General features: G+C 39.2%; 1 protein-coding gene and 1 pseudogene across 1 annotated transcript in view; both read left to right on the top strand.

Moving 5' to 3' along the window:
- LOC127231074 (cation channel sperm-associated auxiliary subunit beta-like) overlaps positions 1 to 18866 on the top strand; it is a 130932-nt gene that overhangs the window by 41962 nt on the left and 70104 nt on the right. The window contains exons 7-14 of the mRNA XM_051196479.1: positions 3664 to 3759; positions 3862 to 3980; positions 4977 to 5009; positions 10209 to 10275; positions 10683 to 10729; positions 11292 to 11441; positions 12735 to 12893; positions 15839 to 15983. Of these exons, the coding sequence (XP_051052436.1) occupies positions 3664 to 3759; positions 3862 to 3980; positions 4977 to 5009; positions 10209 to 10275; positions 10683 to 10729; positions 11292 to 11441; positions 12735 to 12893; positions 15839 to 15983 (816 nt within the window). The remainder of the gene's footprint in view (positions 1 to 3663; positions 3760 to 3861; positions 3981 to 4976; positions 5010 to 10208; positions 10276 to 10682; positions 10730 to 11291; positions 11442 to 12734; positions 12894 to 15838; positions 15984 to 18866) is intronic.
- LOC127231208 (uncharacterized) lies at positions 18236 to 18314 on the top strand (annotated as a pseudogene).

Here is an 18866-nt window from a genome sequence, read left to right on the forward strand (position 1 = left end):
AAGACAAGGCTGCCCTCTCTCTCCATATCTCATCAATATCATACTTGAAGTTCTAGCTAAAGCTATAATACAACAAAAGGAGATCAAGGGGATCCAAATTGGAAAGGAAGAAGTCAAACTGTCTCTATTTGCAGATGGTATGATAGTTTACATAAGCGACCCAATAAACTTTACCAGGGAACTCCTATAGCTGATAAACACCTTCAGCAAACTAGCAGGACACAAGATAAACTTCAAAAAATCAGTAGCTTTACTATATACAGACAGTAAAGGGGCTGAGAAAGAAATCAGAGAAACATCACTCTTTACAATAGACACAAACAACATAAAGTATCTTGGATAACACCAAAATAGTGAAAGACCTATATAATAAGAACTTTGTGGCTCTACAGAAAGAAATTAAAGAAGATACCAGAAAGTGGAAAGATCTCCCATGTTCTTGGATAGGTAGGATAAATATAGTAAAAATGGCAATTTTGCCAAAAGGAATCTACAGATTCAATGCAATCTCCATAAAAATACCAGCACAATTCTTCACTGAATTTGAAAGGATATTAATCAACTTCATATGGAAAAACAAAAGACCCAGGATAGCAAAAACAAAACAAAACAAACAAACAAACAAAAAACCAAAACCCTGTACAATAAAAGAACATCAGGAGGCATCACCATTCCTGACTTTAAGCTCTACTACAGACCTATAGTTCAGAAAACAGCCTGGTATTGACACAAAAATAGACAGGCAGACCAATGGAATCGAATTGGAAATCCTGATATTAACCCATACACCTATGAACACCTGATTTTCGACAAAACAGCTAAAAGAATACAATGGGCAGAGGAAAGCATCTTCATCAAATGGTGCTGGCACAATTGGATGATGGTGTGTAGAAGACTGCAGATAGACCCATGTCTGTCGCCATGTACAAAACTCAAGTCCAAATGAATCAAAGACCTGAACATCAATCCAGCAACACTGACCCTCTTAGAAGAGAAAGTAGGAGGTACCCTTGAACAAATTGGTATAGGAGACTGCTTCCTGAACATAACTCCAGGAGCACAGACACTGAGATCAACAATTAATAAATGGAGCCTCCTCAAACTTAGAAGCTTCTGTAAGGCAAAGGACACAGTGGACAAGACCAAATGGCAGTACACAGCCTGGGAAAATATTTTCACCAATCCTACATTTGACAAAGAATTGATCTCCAAAATATACAAAGAACTTAAGAAACTAGTCAACGAAACACCAAATAACCCTATTAAAAAATTGGTTACAGAGCTGAATAGAGAACTCTCAATAGAGGAGAACACTCCTCCACTGCTGGTGGGAGTACAAACTCGTACAGCCATTTTGGAGAACAGTATGGCAGTTCCTCAGGAAAATGGGAATTAGTTTACCGCAGGACCCGGCCATACCCCTCTTAGGCATATACCCAAATGATCCACATCCATGCCACAAAGACATGTGCTCACCTATGTTCGTAGCAGCATTATTTGTAATAGCAAGAATCTGAAAGCAACCTAGATGCCCCTCAACTGAAGAATGGATAAAGAAGATGTGGCACATCTATACAATGGAATACTACTCTGCAGAAAAAAATAATGTTATCTTGAAATTCGCAGGCAAGTGGATGGCACTTGAAGAAACCATCCTGAATGAGGTAACCCAGTCACAAAAAGAGAAACACAGTATGTACTCACTCATATATGGATTTTAGACCTACAGCAAAAGATCACTAGCCTATAATTCACACCACCAGAGGATCTAGGATACAAGGTGTATTCTAAGAGATTCATAAAAAGTCCCTCACAGAAGCGGGAAGGGATAAGTCCCCCAGAACACATGGGAAGTGGGGAGGCAGTGAATGGAGAGAGAAGTAGGAGAAAGTGAAGTGGAGGAGAGGAAAGCAGGTGTGACTAGTAAGTTTGAGTCAGGGTAGGAATAGAAGACAGGGGAGAGATAGAGAGAGATAGAGAGAGAGAGAGAAAGAGAGAGAGAGAGAAGGAACATAAAAGAGGAAGCCATTATTGGTTTGAATAGAAAACTGAACCTAAAGAAAGTCTACTACAAGTGTGCTGCCAACTAACAATATGAGCAACCGTGGAAAGGCTACCATAAATGCCCTTCCAGGATAGTGAGATCCACATCTAACTTATCCACCATCATGGAGCCCTCATCTAGTACCTGTTGGAAACAGAAGCAAACACCCATAACTAAACACTGAGTCAAATTAGAATCCAGATGCAGAGGGAGAGGACAAGACCTGGCTGCAGAAACACATAGAGACAGCTGACCTGAAGAAGGAGGAGCTAACAGGCCCCCATATTGATAGCTGGGAAGCCAGCATGGGACTGACTGAGGCCCCCCTGAATGTGGGTCACAGCCAGAAGGACTGAGCCTTCTAAGGGACCTCAGACAGTGGAACCAAGATGTATTCCTGATGTACAAAAGGACCTTGGGAACACATCCCCCATGGAGGGATACTGCCTTAACCTAGAGACAGGAGAGAAGTCCTAGTCCCTACTTCAAATGACTTGACAGATCTACATGACCCCACCTGGATGTCATTGCCTTACATGTGGAATTGGGATGGGGGATGTGAGGGGAGGGTGGTTGGGGTGCATGTGAGGGGGCAGAAAGGGTAAGAGGGAGAAAGGGAGGGAGACGGAACTGGGATCGACATGTAAAATAAAAAATAAAAAAGAAATATTAGTGTTTATCATATTTAAGTTTTCACATACTAAAGAATGTCCCTCAAGAGCCATTATCACCTACCCTAAAATTAAGTATTTGTTTGCTGTTGCATGAGGCATATTTTTTATAGCGTGTTAGGCCTAATTATGACCTGGTTAAGTACATGATTTTGTGGGTGGGACAGTTATATCCTATGAGGTATAAATTATGACCTGGTTATTGGTTTTATTTGAAAATTAAGCGTGCCATAGGAGAAATGATTGTCCAGTTGACAAGGGGTGGATTCATGTTGGCTCTTCTTGGTCGTCAGCCTCTCTACACCTAGAATCAATTACAACCCAAAGTTCTGGGTACACCTCTGAGAGGTTTTTCTTGATTAAATCATCTGAAGTAGCTATACTCACCTTTTCAGGCCCACACCCGCTGGTGGCATCCTATATAAAGGACATGGAAGGATGCTTTTGTTTTTGCATGCTTGATCTCCCCTCACTACCAAGTGCATTCCTTCACTGGCATTACAGCCTACACAATTCTTCAGAATTGTGGCATATACTCAAGACAACCTGGGACATCCAGCCTGATGGACTGAACAACTACTGCATTTCTGCACTGTCCACTGATAGACAGCCATTGTTGGACTAACTGGACTACAGTCTGTATGCCATTCTAATTAATCCCCCTCATATAATATGTATGTATTTTTAACCTACACCTGAGTTTGCTTTCATTTCAAAATTTGGAGTTTTGATGCCTACAGGTATATTCCATAGAAAAATAGATGGATAGAAGACAGAGAGATAGACGGTAAACAGATATGTAGAGAGATTCATTCTATCAGTTCTAGAAGACCATCCATGACTAATTTAGTGTGGAGGAGCCTGTGTTAGCAGATGGAGCAGATTTGTGTTCACAGAATTCAGCTCTGAAAGTTTGCATGGCTCTGATTTCTTTCTCTTTCATGGTAGGTGTTTTTATAGGCAAGACCATTTCCGGATTTTGGGATTATAATGAAACCAGATGGCATGACCTGACAGATATCATTTATTCACAACTTAAAGATGGTAATCTTTCTGGCTGTCTTTCTCTTCTTTAGTATTTCTGAAATGTCCTTCTAAAGAGCTCACTGTTTCTAACCTATGACATGATTTGATTTCTTCCTTCAGAACACAAAGGGCTTACATTGGTTGATATGGTTTTAACAAATCACTTTTTAGTCATCCTCACCTCTTTGGGTCTTTTTGTAAGTAGTGATCTTCGGTATCCAGTCTCTTCACGAATACAGGTATGAAAATTTCTTTGTAATTCATTTATAACTCTTAATAACTTCTGTGGTATAAAAAGAAATGCTTTTCAAGTAAGTTTTGAATAGTATATCTTAGAACTAAAAATTGAAAAGGTGCAAAGATGATACCACAACTTTTCTCTTTGCTTCATAGTATTTGAAGGAAAAGTTGATAGTGTCATCAGTTTTACTGATGAACCATTTATAGTGAATTTTGAACCTATGAAATGAGAAAGACATCTATCTATCTATCTATCTACCTATATACTTATTTATTTAATTTAATGTTTCAAAATGCTTAAGGTAATTTATATGGCTATATATTATATTAAAGTTAACAGAAATTAAGTGTTGTCTAAGAAATGATACATGACTGAGATGATGGAGATGCCAATTATCTTACAATAATTGCACAACTTCCAAGTGTTTTTGAAATGTCATGCTGTCCCCATACATGTGTAAAATTACAATCTAATCTACAAGAAAGCAGACTCCGAGGTTCTTCCTATAACTGGGGATCAGTCTTGTTTGGAAATTATGTTAGGGCAACTGAAAATTATTCTACCAAGAAGCAAGGAAAAGTGAAGCTGGGACTATTCATCCAGGCCTAGCTCCAGAGACAAGGAAGTTTCTTCAAACAGAAAGACATAGGAAGATAATAGAAGATAACATAACTCTGGGACAAAGAAAAGAGAAATATACATTTAGACAGAGCTATATACATACCATGAATTCCCATCAAGAGACTGGATGAGAAGCGACATTAACGTTTGGGCATATGTCTGCTGAAATACAAACAACAAAGGGTGTTTCTCTCTCTCTCTCTCTCTGTGTGTGTGTGTGTGTGTGTGTGTGTGTGTGTGTGTGCGCACACGTGTGTGCGTGCATGTGTGGGACAGTTTAAACTACAAAGGTTTGTTACACCTTCTGAAAAGCAGCTAAATTTTTAACTTTCTTATTTTCTCTCTCTTCCTCCTCCTCTCCTTCCTCCTCCAGCTGTCAAGAGCAGACTTTTGTGGTTTTGAAAGGGTAAGACTTTTGATTTCCTAATATTGGTTTAGAAGATACACATTCCTTGGTAACTTGCAAAGCAATAATTCACAATCTAGATGTTTTTTGCTACCTTAAAATTATTTTCAGTTTAAATTATAACAGGTTTCCATAGCCACCATGCTCTCCTCTTTTCAGCAGCCGTCTTTCCTTCTGGTGGGTTCTCTCTTGGTTGTGGAGATTGCTCAGGCATGCTCTGCTTGGAGATGCCCAGGTGGGAAGGGTGAGGCCTGGAATCTGAGAGAAGTTTTGCTTCCCAACCCACCTGCCCTGTATCTACCCAGAAAAGGGAGCCCTTTTGTTTTGGACAAAAACTACTGTGAGATCTGACAACTCTGTTTCTGTCCTTTGGGCGCACTTTTCCCTCTATTAGTTTACTTCCTTCTCTGTTATGAAATATCTGTCACATTCAACAAGGCCGTTTTCAACACATAGCACACATAGCATGCATTGTCACTTTTGAATCTGCAAGGAAAATTGTAACACGAATACATAAAGCACCCAGAGACTGATATTGAGGTTCAAACTTCAAGCCGAATATCAGAAAAGCAGAGCAGCTCGCCACTAGCTTCTTACCTCTACCTCAGGCTGAATGGGCTGATCCTGCTGCCTCGCCTCAGCGTGGCTGCAGAATGAATGCTCCCTACTAAATATTGAAGGCCCTGCTTCTATCTTTTATTCCCCTCTAGCACTGGGATGTAAGGCATGTGATCTCTTACTCTTTTAGACTGATTCAATCTCATGTATCCCCTGGGTGCTTTGAAATCAGAGAGATCCATCTACCTCTTAATCCTTAGTCCTAGATTCTGGCTGCTAGGATTAAAGGTATGTGTTTGACTTCTATGGCTTGTGGCTGACTTTGCTTTCTGAACCTCAGCCAAGCTAAATACATCAAAAATAATAAGTCACTAAAGAAAATTATAAATATTCATTCTCAGGCCTTGGCATGTCTCCTTCCATTCTGTCCTATGTTGTACACAATCACTACAAGGAAGAAACCACACTTACTTCTCAGGAACCAAACAGAATTAATTGTAAGATGAAAGTATTGTTGGGAGGAAAAGTGAAACAGAGAACTGGGAAACCAGTAGAGAAAACAAATAAATGATGGGAAAAATCAAATGGAAATAGTGTATTTCTTATATCAAATTCACAAGCTCAGACTCAGCCAACTGCCAATCAATAATGTTAGTGTGGTAGAGATGGAGCTCGATGATAGAGCCTTTGCCTTGCTTGGGCTCTGTGTTCAATTCCCAGAAATATCAATGTACTCAATGTATAGAAACATTTACTTGTTGTTTTACTGAAATGGAGTATAGAAATTATTTCCCTCAAAGTATTCTGCTTAAACAGAAGAATATGGACTCAAGTAATGAGGTCATGGCTCCTGGCAACACAGGGCAGCAAAGAGAAGGCAAGTAGAGGATCCTGCAGAGAGAGCTTGCCCTCAGAACTCCAGCAACTATCGAATTGTAAGGAGTAGGTTTTTCCTCCCGCTGCTGGTCTTGTCCCGCCACCTTGCCAGCCCCAATTAACACACTGAGACTCTGTATTTGATATAATGTTGTTGGCCAGTTACTTGTTTCTTATCGGCTAGCGTTGCCTTAAGTATTAACCCATTTCTGTTGATCTATGTATTTCTACGTGCTTTTATTTTACCGGAGAGCCGGCTGGCGTCCTGTTCTCTCCAGACTCTCCATCTTAACTCCTCCTTTGACTTCCTTTTTCCTCCTTGTCTCCTAGTCCCTCCTCTCTTGCTTTCCTATTGGCCAACAGTGCTTTATTCATTAACCAGTATGAGAAACATATTTACAGAATGACATCTCCCATCATCGAATGGTTTTTCTCATCAACGGATGGGGGGCTATGAGAGAGAAGAGTGAAGACTGCTAGATAGGAGAACTGAGTTTTCCCTAAGTCTGAGGTGACAGGCTCAAGGACACCTTCAGGGAAGTAGAGGCATGCAAGATCTCCATGTCAGGTTTGTCCACATATGAGTTCCAGGACAGCCAGTACTAAAACATTGTCTCAAAACAAACAAACAAACAAAAATGAAGAAGTAGAAGAAATAAAATAAAATAAAATGAAATAAAGGCAACCAACATGCATTAGGAGATTGCATAGCACACAAACACTTTCTGGGACTACATTCCACAATTGGAATTAAAATGAAGTGAAAGATAGCATAGCCATTGATTAGATGCAGGCTAGTGCCATAGAAGGTAAAGGTGAATAAACATCTTCAAATGCTGGGGAAATTGCTAGAAATTTCAGAGAACCAATGATCATTTAAGAAGAGGTCCAGAAGTTCTGCAAGATGAGTGATACAGCTCTCAGAAGGGGGACTAGGTCCCTCACACCTGAGAACTTCATCAAACCTTTGTTTACCTGTCTGGGATTTGAATATGATTGGAAATTTTTCCCTCCATGTTGGTTCTATTATGTTCAAATAGAACGCAAAAGATTAGTTTTTCTTCTACCTGTGGACTACATATCTGTCTGATTTTTGTGATGGTGCAAGAACTCATTTACTTGGTAACAGAGTCACACTAAAGTATGCACTCAGTAAACATAGTTGGACAGATAGACTAGCAGTTTACTCTGGGAGAGAAAAGGGAATTTTCAGAAAGAGAAGAAAACAACAAAAAACAATAAAATAATATAAGACAGTTGCACTGATACCGAGAATAATCCAAGTCTAGGGATCTAGACCAGTGGGTAGAATATGTGGCTCCCAAACACTAAGCCCTGGGTTCCATCCCCAGCACTTCATATATTGGGCAATGATTAAGCACAACTGTGATCCCAGCACTCAGGAGGTGGAGACAAGAGGATGAGAAGAAGTACAAGGTCATCCTCAGCAAGTTAAAGGTCAGCATAGGTGACATGAGATCTTGTCTTGAAAAACATTATGGCAAGCTTGGGAGGAAGAAAGCACATGTACTCAAGTTCTAGTAATGCCCTTAAGCTGAAAGGTTAGAGAGAAATAGCACACAGGTTCCCTGTGATGGTTGATTTTGGCTGTCAATTTGACTGATTTGGTGGATTCCTAAAGCATTTGGTAATACACACCATGGACACACATCTGTGAGGGTGTTTGCAGAGTTCTGCATGCAGATCCTAAGAGGGGGACCCACCCAGAAGGCAGGTGGAGCCACACAGTAGCCTGGGTTGAAATAAAAGCCCACAGGAGCAAAGGATGACCTCTTCTAGGTGGGGATCAGGTATTTGCGCAATTTTTTTTTCTGATGCCAATGACTATGAACTACCCGGGATGCTTTAGGTCTCCTTGGATTCAGGTTGTGTTATTGGTCCCTTTTGTTCTCACTTCCCATTGCTTGCTGAGAAGCAACTTTGTAGCTCTCTAAAGTGTGGAGCCAATGGGGACACATTAGTCTCTGACTGCATACGCCAACCTATGTTGTGTGTGCAATACTGATTCTGTCCCCTAGGAAACCTCACCTCATATTTTCGTATGTAGGAAGAACAAAAGCACAATGGGCCTCCCTGTTAGATTCTATTGAAAGAACCTCCGACACTCAAAGACAGTGAAATTGGCATCTACAGAACCAAAGTCCAGAACAAAAGTCATGAGCGAGAATGGGTGTTTCAATTAAGTAGAAACAAAGAGTGGAGGAAAAAACAATGAGCAGATGTGGGCTGGTTCAGTGTCTGGGGAGGGCCCACTTCCTGGTTCACACACAGCTGTCTCCTCCCTGTGTCCTGACTTGGCAGAAGGGGTGGGGGTATCTTTGCATTCTCTCCTGTAAGGGCATTGATTTCACCCATCCAGTGTCCTTCAAATAAGGAAAGGCATCGAACTCCTCTACCTAATCACCTCCCAAGCTTGCCTCCAAATATCCTCTGGAAGACAAAAGACAGACAGCTGTTGGCTTTTAAATCAGGGAATTTAAAGGGTGAGTCTGCCTTCCTGACTAGCTGGATGCCCTTGAATAGCAGATGTCCATGGGGCTCTGTCCTCAACTCTGGCTATGCTGCCTTTATACTAGTGTTTTCTAAGTGACTGTTCTCAGACATTAGTAAGGACAGCTGTCAGGCTTGTTGCCAACTTGTTGGCCATCGCAGAAGGAATACAGGCTTTTCATCCTCTCTAAGTGTCATTTCATTGTTAATGTGATCTAAGTCATGTGTTCATTGCTCAACTGAGACTATGGGTCAGGAAACCATTCTGGACTCGTCCTTGACATGAGGTCAGCCTCCCAGTAGTGACATCATCCAAAGTCAGTCATGTGGCTGAGATTTATGTTCCAAAAAATGCAGGAATAATCTAAACAAAAAGGAAGAGGCATAATTCAATGCCCTAAAAGTTTCTATATTAAAATTTCCCAGATTGAAAAAATAATTATGGTGTCCTGCAATCTGGAAGCTTTTATGTGAACTCAAAAGCTATTTATTTTTGCAGCTTAATTTGAGTGATGACATAGCATAATTTAAAATCATGGGCCATTCACTCTTAAAAAGCCTTTTTCTTTGTTTAGTGTTTAATCAAGGTATAATTCACATGGTCTAACTTTATGTTTGCAACATGTTCAGCCCTATAGTATTTTCTATCAGCAACTACCATAGTAAATTTTAGGACAATTTCGTGGTTTCCATGAAAATGTTCTATTGATTTTATCATTGACATATCTATAAAAGGGTTTTCTTGTCTCAAGAACAGCTAGCTGGAAAGTGAAAATCTTCCCTTAGCAAACCTTCTCATCTGATTATAGTTAATATTGAACAAAAATAAATTTATGCTGTTGGCCAGTTCTCTTTTATGACCAAATTGCAATGTCTTCATTTGCTGCTACTTGCCACTATCAGGCTTCTGTTCAGGTTCCTTATGCCCTGTTGCAGCAAATATGGAAAAAAAAAATAAGCGTGTGCCCCATCCTAACGGTGGTGAAAAGGGTTAAGGAGCTTCTGGGGTGGGGGGTTAGAGAGAGTCTTCATAACCAAATCTGATACTCTGTTTCTGGTAACTGTTGACCTGTGATTCCAGTTTCTTTGCCCTATTCTGCAGCCTCTTACATGTGTACAAGTTTTTAAATCTTTATTTGCCTCACCTCCACAAATGATCAAAACTTTGGAATTTTTAAAGGAAGTTTCTTTCTGTTTAGAATCTTTCCTACAGATTTGTCCCAGGTGACATTTTTTTTTTATGTATTTATATAGGTTGACTATATCAAAGGGAAACTGTGGTATAATGAAAAATGTTTTGCAAACAGAGAAAAATTTGAAGGTAAATTTTAAGACATGTTAACAGACTGTATCACTATTGGTTACATATATAGATTAAATTAAATACATTAATTCAAAACTGAATAAAATGGGTAGAAACTATTATGTAGGAATTAATGACCTAACCGTGAGAAAGCCAGGCTCAGTGGTGGTGTTTACTTGTTATCCCTTTAACTCTTACTAGGCAGAAACAGGACACTGCTGGCTAGAGGCTGCCCTGGGCCGCATACTTACAGCTTTTCTGAGAATGAATGGGAATGGCACTCTGCCTTAATGCAAGAGAACTGTGTGCAAAGATGCATCAGTAGGCGGTAGAGAAAAGGCACTGTTTTATGCAGGCAGCTCTGTTAACACTAACACTTCCTAAGTCAGTGTGGTTCACATTTTCCTCACCTTTGTGCCTTACAGTTGATTATGTGACCATCACTTTCGACAGAAACAGGACCCTAAGTGAGGTATGACATAGAAAACTTTCAAAGGTAGGACATTCCGTTATGCACGATTTCAGGAATCATTGTTAATCTAAAGTATGCTACATAACACACAGAAAAACTTAATCGAGCCCAGTGGTGTCTCCTTGTAGACTTAATAGCAGATACCTACTTTTGTTAAAGCCCAGTGACTCTAGCCGAATAATCCATACCAGAGAAGTAGGGTTCTTTGAATTCTCTTCTGAAAGTGAATATACCCAGGAGAAAGGAATGGATAATAAAGAATTAAAATTATGATTGGTGGGCCAGGTGTGATGGCACACAGCTGTTCTAGTAATCAGTAGGTGGAGACAAAAAAAATGACATTCACTATGAAATTAGATTACATATTCTTGGTCAGCATAGGTTCACATAGTGAAAACATGTCTCAAAAACTTCTGTATATGTGTGTGGTGTGTGTGTGTGTGAGTGTGTGTGTGTGTGTGTGTGTGTGTGTGTGTATGAATGCATCCATTGACTAATTTTCCTACAGTAACTAGTAATGATTTGTGTTTCAAAAGCAATATTAACTCTCCTCTTTTTGTAGTCTAGTTCCTGTTTTTATAGTAAAGAACCATTTCTTCATTGGCTGCCTTGCTTATCCTCTACTTTTAAAAATGCAAATATTATTGCACATGTGATAACATTTCTTATTGACCAAGAAAGTCAAACTGGAATTTATCTCCTCCATAATCGGGTAAGTCTTACAGCTCAGAGGTGTTTGCTATATTGCCAAGAACTGCAAATTGATCTTAGAGGACATTATTTCCAATTTATTATAATTTCAAGTATAGAAGCTTATGAAATTATTAATGATCCATAGAATAGTTTTAAAAAAAAAATTGTCATTCCCGCTGCTGGAAATTAAACTTGTGATGTTGGTTGTTTCCTTGTTGTTCGTTACTAATTCTCCAGGGGAGTTTAAGACGAGTATTTTCCGTACAATCTAAAGTTCCTTGACTGGGTTAGTTTAAATGAACACCACACAAAAAAGGAACACCTTGTCACAGCTATAGATATTTTCTGTTGTATAGGTCTTTAACCGGGGCTATTATTTAGAATTATTCCCAGAGTCATTAGAAAACTTAGGAGTTGTCTAAGTGGCTGTTCAGCACTCAGTCCTAAGTGGGACACGTATGTCACCCTTCCAAAGCCCATGTAACATTAAATAAGCTGCTTTTTCAGCTGAACTTGTTTTAAGGCAGGGTCTCACTAGGCAGCACTGGGTATCCTCGAGCTCATAATAACTATGAGTGTATGACTCCTATGTGCCGCCATGCCTGCCTATGCTGACCATACATTAGACTAAATTGATGTCTTCCTGGAAAAAACAAGTTACTTTTTTGAGAGATGAGTTTCAGGATAACAACAGGAGTGAAGAAGGTGATGGTGCGGGCCCATGTAGATATCTCTCTCAGAGACATGAGATGCCCCAGGAAAAGGGATTTAGGATAGGTATATTTGCTGCCTTTCTTCTGAGAGCAGAACTGCTGTGAAAGGAAATGATTAGTAGTCTCATTCCCAAGACTTTGCTGCCTTTAGTCAAACGCGGGAAGAGCTAAGACAGCTGTTCCCTGTTGTATCGGTGAAGGTGGCATTTATAGGGTGTCAGAGTCTTGTTACTTTCAAAACTATGACTCAGTAGAGTTGGGATTTTTGTCAGTACCCACATGTAGCATGGAAGACGTGAGCATAGAGACTGAGAGGAGTCTATCTGGTTATTTTAGTAATGACTCACAAACATCTCAATACCATTTATTATACAACTTTGAACAAATCCTTTAGTTTCCTTTATTACGTCTCAGCACCTGGGAAATGGACAGGTAGAGGAGTGGAGAAGAGTTACCAGTGATTGCTTATCTTTCCAGTTCCTTGCTGTGATAATGTACATGACCCTATCTTAATTAAAATAATGAGAACGTCTGGAAATTATTACATGGGCAAAAAAAATAACAGAATAAATCTCTTGATTTCCTTGTGTTTTATCTAGATTTCCAAGCATACCTTTGTCTCCGTGTCAGTGCTCAATGGTGACAAACCAAATATTAAACCAAAATTTCCCAATTTCAAATTTCCCTTCTCATTCTCTAATCCAGTTGGAATGGTGTTCCATCCCCGAAGCCACTTTCTGTATGTTTATGGCAATCAGGTATGCAACCGTGGGATTTATTCTTTTGGAGGAAGAGTAGGCGTGTGTAGACAGAGTGGTTATGTACATGAAGAACAGGAGTGCTATGCTGATCTGGGTGGGAGACGCAGAAGGGGAGACGATGTGCGCGCATCAGCTGTTCACTGCGGCTGAGTTCTAAACTGAGCATGGGCCACCGTGGTTCTGATATTACCAGGTGTAATCCATTTCTTTACAACTCTATGACCTAGATGTTGCCCTTAATCCATTGAAAGTATGCTTTATCTGGTATTACTGGAGCTTGGCATTGCCTGGTTTCTCTCTGACTTTGTGTATGCATTCTGTGCTGGCTTTGCTGCTGTCTGAGCTCCTTCTGGTGATGTTCTCCATTCTTGGGACTCTAGTCAGACAGTAGTCTGAAAGCTTCGTAAAGCTTACATAACCTGTCATCAGCCAAGTGAAAAGTAAAGAACAAAAAATATAACAATGAAGAAATTCAGTACTACCGAGAAAGCACTGTGGTGACTTCTGGGCAATGTACTCAGTTCACTTTCACAGTGAGATTTCTTCCCTAGAAGTGAAAATTTTGATGGCTGAAGTTTAGTCAAGACAGAGAACAGAGTTTCTCTGTGAGAGTCTGAGATGCACATGACAGGTTACAGTTTTATTTCAGAGGTGCAAGCTCCTCAGTCATTAACTTCAAGGTATGATTTCTGTTCGGATAGAAAGTGGTTAAAGACTCTAGAGATTGGCAGCTTAATCTAGAATTTCTATTCACTTGATGACTATCTCAGAACATCTACTGCTTGTGAATAACTCCCTCTAGCAATCACTCATATGGAAATCCATCAGGGAAACAAAACACCATACAGTCCCAACAGTCCAGAGGCTGAGGTAGTCGGATTGCTGTCAATCCAAGACCACTTTTGACTCTCGTTTGAGATTCTGTCTCAAAGAAAAACAACTTGGGTAACTCACAAGGCCTACCAAATGTTGTTCAGAATGATTTTTAGCACTTTACCTCACCGTTAAATCATTTCCTCTTTCTCACCTTGACATAACATGTCCTTGGTTTCTACTGAGTCTGTGCCTCCAACTTGCAAATCTAATGCATGCATGCATTAAAAAAACTTTTATTTTTTAATAATGCTTATGATTTCTTGGTAAGTGATAGTTATCCAGAAATGTGTTCATTTCCTTTGAGTTTTCAAATTTTGTGGAGTACAGGTTTTCAATGTATGATCTGAAAATTGTCTGGATTTCCTCTGTGTCCATTATTATGTCCCCCTTTTCGTTTCTGATTGTTAATTTGCATTATTCCTTGGCTTAGAGTCAGTCCTGTATAGAGAACTGGAGATGTATGAAGGTGACATCCTGGTATTAGGACTTCTTCAAATGCCCTTATTTTAGTGCCTATACTGACAGTTTACAACCTCTGATTTCTCTTCTGGCCATTGACTTCTTTTTACCCACACCTCCTGCTATGTCTAGATTGCTTCACACATTCTTTAGGCATTCTTTTAGCTTGCTTTCTTTTCAGACTCTGTCCCATGATCCTTTCTCTGTATTACCTTGATTGTAGTAGCAGTCCAAGTCTTTGGCAATCAATTTGCTCTCACTTTTTGAAATGTGTCTGCTTCATAGTTTTCTGTTCTAGATTTATTAGGCTATGGACAGAAAACTGGTTTTGGAAGATTTTACTGTACCTGTCAGATTTGATGGCTAGAGAGCATGTGTATCAGAAAGATTGCCAATAGACTATTATTCACAATTTCCTATGTGTATTTTGACTATGTGATTGAAGTGAAAAGGATTTAGACGGTGTTCAACAAAACTAGTCTAAGACACGAGGAAAGTCTCATTCCTCATAGTGGGCCGAGGAATTAAGAGACCAAACAATCAGAACAACTTTTGAGGAAACAAATCTGCAATGGTTCATACGGATATGATTTTAAGAATGCTGGCAAAAATAATGGTGTTATTAACATAAGCTCCAGGGAGAACGGTGCTTATGTTGGGAGTGAATTACCCTGGTGTATTACTAGTGGGCATGTGGTCCTGCATTTTGTCTTTCTTTGAAACAGAGTCTTGAACTCTACCCCAGGCTAGTTGGCACCTCACTACATAGCTCAAGCTAGTCAAGCTAGTCTTGAACTTGCCTGTCTCAGCCTGCCCGGTGCTAGGATTATAGAATTGTACCTCTATTCCAGCTTGGAGAAATGAAAGACATGATACAGACTCCACCATATTTAAAGACTACAAGAAAAGGGGTTCACAATGGAGGGGACAATTCAAAATAACAATAATGATAGAAATCACACAAAGTGTTTTCAAAACAAAGAGGGATGTCATTAAAGAAACAAACATGAAGAGATGCTACAGTTCCTAAGCGGCAGAATAATACAAATCAAAATGCAGTAGGTTGCGCGGGAAAGGTGGCTCAGCTGGTTTCATTTGCTCTGATAGCACAAGGACCTGAATTAAAATCCCCAACACTAGTGTAAAAGGCTGAGCATGACTGTACATATTTATAACAATTGCAGTAGAGAGCAGAGAGAGGCAAATCCAGATAGCTCACTGGACAGCCAATATGCCCAAGCAATAAACTTTCTCTGTTCAATAAAAGACTCTGTCACAGAAAAGTAGAGCACACAATAGAGAAATTCATTCAGTGTCATCCTGTAGTCCTCTCATGAATTTAATACACTAATACACACACATGAGAGAAAGAGAGAGAATATCAGTTACTTAGTTGACTTAGTTACTTCTGGCAATATAAAGCATTGGAAGGGTAAATCAGGTGTGTCTGTGAGAATGTAGTCAGTGTGTGTCTGAGTTCATAATGGAAATCGAGATGTGAGCAAAATAGTATTGCGTGATTTTGCTTTATAGGAAGATCAGACTAATAGGTAATTTTGAAAATTAGAAGCAGTTGTTAGTAAGGTGTTATCTCTTCATTCCTTTAGGTATGGCTTTCAATGGACGGTGGCAATTCTTTTGAATTAGTATGCGACTTTCTAAGTAACTCTGTAAGAAAGACTGTTCATAGTTTTTATACTTCAGATATATCTTTTATTACACAAAGTGGAAAGATTTACAAGACAAAGGCAGGTAAGGAATTTTCTATTTGGGGTTGTAAGTTCATTCTACATGTGGGTCAGGTCAGAGATGTAAGCTGTTTGAAAAGCATGTTGTATTCATCAACTAATAATAAGGTCTCAAATGCAGTAGTAATGGATTTGTTGGATCTACAGGGACAAATCATAGGAACAGCCATAAAAAAGATGAAGCCCAGATTAGCATTCTGTGTTCTTGATACTGTTTCCTTTTCCCAAGCCAAGTAACAATACACACCACAAGGGAGATACAATTTTGCTCCACATGTTATAGACAGCATATCATTTAATACTCTCAATCACAATGCCAACGTGTTTGCTTTGGTTTTTCTGATAAAGTAGTTACACTTAGGTCACAGAAGCCTAATAGGTGGCACTGTATGAATGATTGTTTACGCTCCATCTTCTTACAGTTTCTTTAATCAAATTAACAAGGCTGTCAGTTTGTTTCACAATGAAAGCAACAACACTAACATCAATAGCACATGATGTAAAAGAAACAGAAACATCAGTATTAAATGGCATCATACATAAAATGGACTTAAAAGTTATCTACATCACTTTCTGCCTAAGCACTGAAGAGTATGCTTTCCACTCAGCAGTACATGAATGGTTTTTTAGACATCCACATCCTAGGACACAAAACAAAGTAAGAGAAATATAGGAGAGAATAAAAGTGGCTGGAGAGGGTGTGAGGAAAAGGGAACCCTTTCATTCACTGTTGGTGGGGGTTCAAACCGGAGCAGCTACTCTGAAAATCAGATTGTACAACACTCCAAAGATTTAAATAAATCTACCGTAAGACACAACTATGTCACTCCTTGTAAGGTGTATGCCGCCGCCCGCTCTTGTCCGACGCCGTGCCGCCAGCCCCAAATAATACACAGACTCTGTATTTGATACAATGCTGTTGGCCCGGTTACTTGTTTCTTATCGGCTAGCTCTGCCTTTAATTATTAACCCATTTCTGCTGATCTATGTATTTCTCTTACCGGGGAGCCGGTGGCACACTGCTTTCTTCAGACTCTCCATCTTGACTCCTCCTTACTACTTCCTATTTCCTCCTTGTCTCCTAGTCCCTCCTATCTTCCTTTCCTATTGGCCAACAGTGCTTTATTATTAACCAGTGTGAGAAATATATACATAATGGCATCTCCCATCAACTCCTTGGCACATGGCTGAAGGACTTTACATATTATATTCTACACCATAGACACTTGTTGTCCATGTCCATTGCCGCTCTATATGAAATAGCTAGGATATGAAAAAAAAACCAAATGTCATTCAACTGACAAATTGATAATAAAAATGTGGTAAGTATGCACTATGGAATACCACTCAGATGTAAAGAAAAGTGAAATTTGCAGGTAAATGGATGAAAGTAGAAGACATCATATTGCGCGAGGTAACTCAGAATCATAACAAACAGTTGCATGCTCTTTCTCATCTGTGAAAAGATTGTGTGCCTGTGTGTACATATTTCACAACAATTAATAAAAGAAAGATATGAATTTGAGGGAAAGAGGGAACATACATGGGAGGGGCTCGAGAGAAGAAAGGGAGGGGGAAACCATGTATCATACTTTAATTAAAATCATTAACAAAATGGAAAAAAATAATTCACTACAAGATTTCAAAAACCCAGTGACAGAATGACAAAATGAAAATGCAGACCAGAGGAGTACAGAAATACAAGACCTTGCCTTCACGAGTCAGGTCCCAAGTCTTGTTGGCAGCATTCAACTGTATTGGAAGGGCATAGGCAATTGTAGGCTAGGCCAATTACATTTAGGCAGAAAGTTATGTCGATAAGTTTTAAGTCCATTTGATGTATGATGCCATTCATTTCTGATATTTCTCTGCTTATTTTACATGCAGATGACCTGTCTGTTTGACAAAGTGGCTTTTGAAATCGCCTACTATTGATGTATTGATTCTACTCTGTGTCTTTAATAGCAATAGTAGACTTTGTATGAAATAGGGTGCATTTGAGTTTGGTACTCTATAGCACTAATCCTAATAGGTCTTAATAATAAAAGTCAGAAATAGGAGGAAATACTGCCATGATCTTTCATAGTGTACATTTTTGCAATAAGATCTAGGCGTGTGGCCTTCTTTTTTAAGTTCTGTGTTTATATTAGATATTGCAGGCTGTAACAGAATACAGAATATGTGGGTCAGGTTCAGGTCCAATTTCCGGCTATTATGAATAGAGCATCAATGGTCATGAATGAAATAATGTCTCTGAAGACTATACTTTCAGGGATCATTTTTATAGTTTATTACTAGAGAAAGTGTCTCTGAGTAAGATGTAGAGTCCTTTGGAAAAATGCCCAAGAATGGAATAGTTGGATATCTATTCCCAGATTCCTGAGGAACTGCAACATTGATTTCCATAGTGACTATACATGTTTGCACTACCATCAGCAATGATTAAGTGTCCCACTTTCTTCACATCCTTGCCAGCATTTATTTCATTGATGTTGGCCATTCTGACTAGTGCAAGATGAAAGTAGTTTTAATTTGCGTTTCCTTGGTGACTAAAAGTATTGAACATCTTAAAAAAGGTTTTCTCAGCTATTTGTATTTAATCTTTTGGAATCTCAAAGTAGTTTATTTGCATTTCCCTGATGGCTAAAGATGTTGAACAGTTACTTATGTGTTCCTCAGACATTTCTGTTTCATCTTTTGAGATGGGTTGTTTTCTTGTTCAAGTGTTTTTTTGTTGTTATTCTTCATATATTCTAAATATTAATCCTCTATCAGACTTTTTCTGATTTAAGGTATTTTCCCATTCTGTAAGCTTCTGTTTTGTTTGAATGATGGTGTCCTTTGTCACACAAAAGCCTTTCAGCTTCATGAGGTCCCATTTACTAAT

Source organism: Phodopus roborovskii, unplaced genomic scaffold, assembly GCF_943737965.1.
Source record: "Phodopus roborovskii unplaced genomic scaffold, PHOROB, whole genome shotgun sequence".
Classification (NCBI taxonomy): Eukaryota; Metazoa; Chordata; class Mammalia; order Rodentia; family Cricetidae; genus Phodopus; species Phodopus roborovskii.